Below are 1,120 nucleotides of genomic sequence, written 5' to 3'. Positions count from 1 at the left end.
TTCTTCTTCTTTTTTTTTTTTTTTTTTTTTACTTTCATTTGCTTTTTCGTTCAAATATTTACGATTTACCGAACAAAAGGAAAAAGACAACAACGTTTCACAATGGATACGTACGACAAATGACGCTAATGAAAGCATTAGGACGCGACGCAAACGCGATCAGTCTATCGACTTTCGGATCCATATATATATATACATATATATATATCTTTTTTCACATCGAAATCATGGATAATTCTCCACTTTTTTCTTCTTCTTCTTCTTCTTTTTTTATAATAGCACAGACAGGCAGTTTGAAGGGGGCGATCGCTGTTTAAGGACGGATTGTCTAAAAGTTAAGTTGAAGAACAACTTCAACGGTCTCGTCTCGAGACTCCGTCGAGTCTTTTCAGTCATGAATTTCTTTTTCGTGACGATACAAGCTTAATGTTTTATTTTGCGTTTACAATAAGTTGATAATAGTATCGCGAAAAATCCCCTTCGTTTGCTAGTAAAAAAAACACGTTTGCGAGGAATGAATGCGACAAATATGATGATGAGTTCTCTTTTTCCCTTTATTCGATTATCGTAGTAGCGATCAGTAATCTTTCGATCTTGTAAAATTTCTTAAAAAGAAAAAAAAGAAAAAAAAGAAAAAAAAAAAAAAAAAAAAAAAAAAAAAAAAAAAAAAAAAAAAAAAAAAAAAGTAAAGATAATGCGGCGAAAGCCAGTGCTCGCGCGCCGTTTGATTTTTCTTCTGAAACCAGACAGAGGAATAATTTACTCGGTGAACCACAAACTAGAAGGTTGATATTGATGTTTGGCCGGTGAAAGCGGGGCCAATCCGTAAACGGCTGTTGGCTGCATATGTGCAGGCAGTGGATGCGCTGCATGACTTGCCAGTAACGGTCTGGCCGAGCTGTGATGAGCTGGTGGTGGCAACGCTCGACTAGAATCATACAACGTTAATGGAGACGAGCTGTAAAAAACGGGATAATGAACGTTAGAAAGTCTCCGTAATGTTCTAAAAAGGGAAATGAAATTCATTTGTTTTAGAAAGATCATTTCTTCGTTCCACACGCATACGGTTTTATATAAGGAGAGATAACATTATGTACGTATATCATACATAGAAAGAGAA

At 35.6% G+C, this 1,120-nt stretch overlaps 1 protein-coding gene across 1 annotated transcript in view; it reads right to left on the bottom strand.

Moving 5' to 3' along the window:
- Window positions 1-728: 728 nt before the first annotated feature.
- Window positions 729-1,120, bottom strand: part of LOC102670853 (homeodomain-interacting protein kinase 2) — a 17,638-nt gene continuing 17,246 nt past the window's right edge. The window contains exon 20 of the mRNA XM_006619972.2: window positions 729-958. Coding sequence (XP_006620035.1) covers window positions 760-958 — 199 coding nt within the window. The 3' untranslated portion in view covers window positions 729-759. The remainder of the gene's footprint in view (window positions 959-1,120) is intronic.

The sequence above is a fragment of the Apis dorsata genome, unplaced genomic scaffold (assembly GCF_000469605.1).
Source record: "Apis dorsata unplaced genomic scaffold, Apis dorsata 1.3 scaffold_468, whole genome shotgun sequence".
Classification (NCBI taxonomy): domain Eukaryota; kingdom Metazoa; phylum Arthropoda; class Insecta; order Hymenoptera; family Apidae; genus Apis; species Apis dorsata.
The sequence above is the reverse complement of the archived record's forward strand: the minus strand, read 5'-3'. Positions and strand labels throughout refer to the sequence as shown.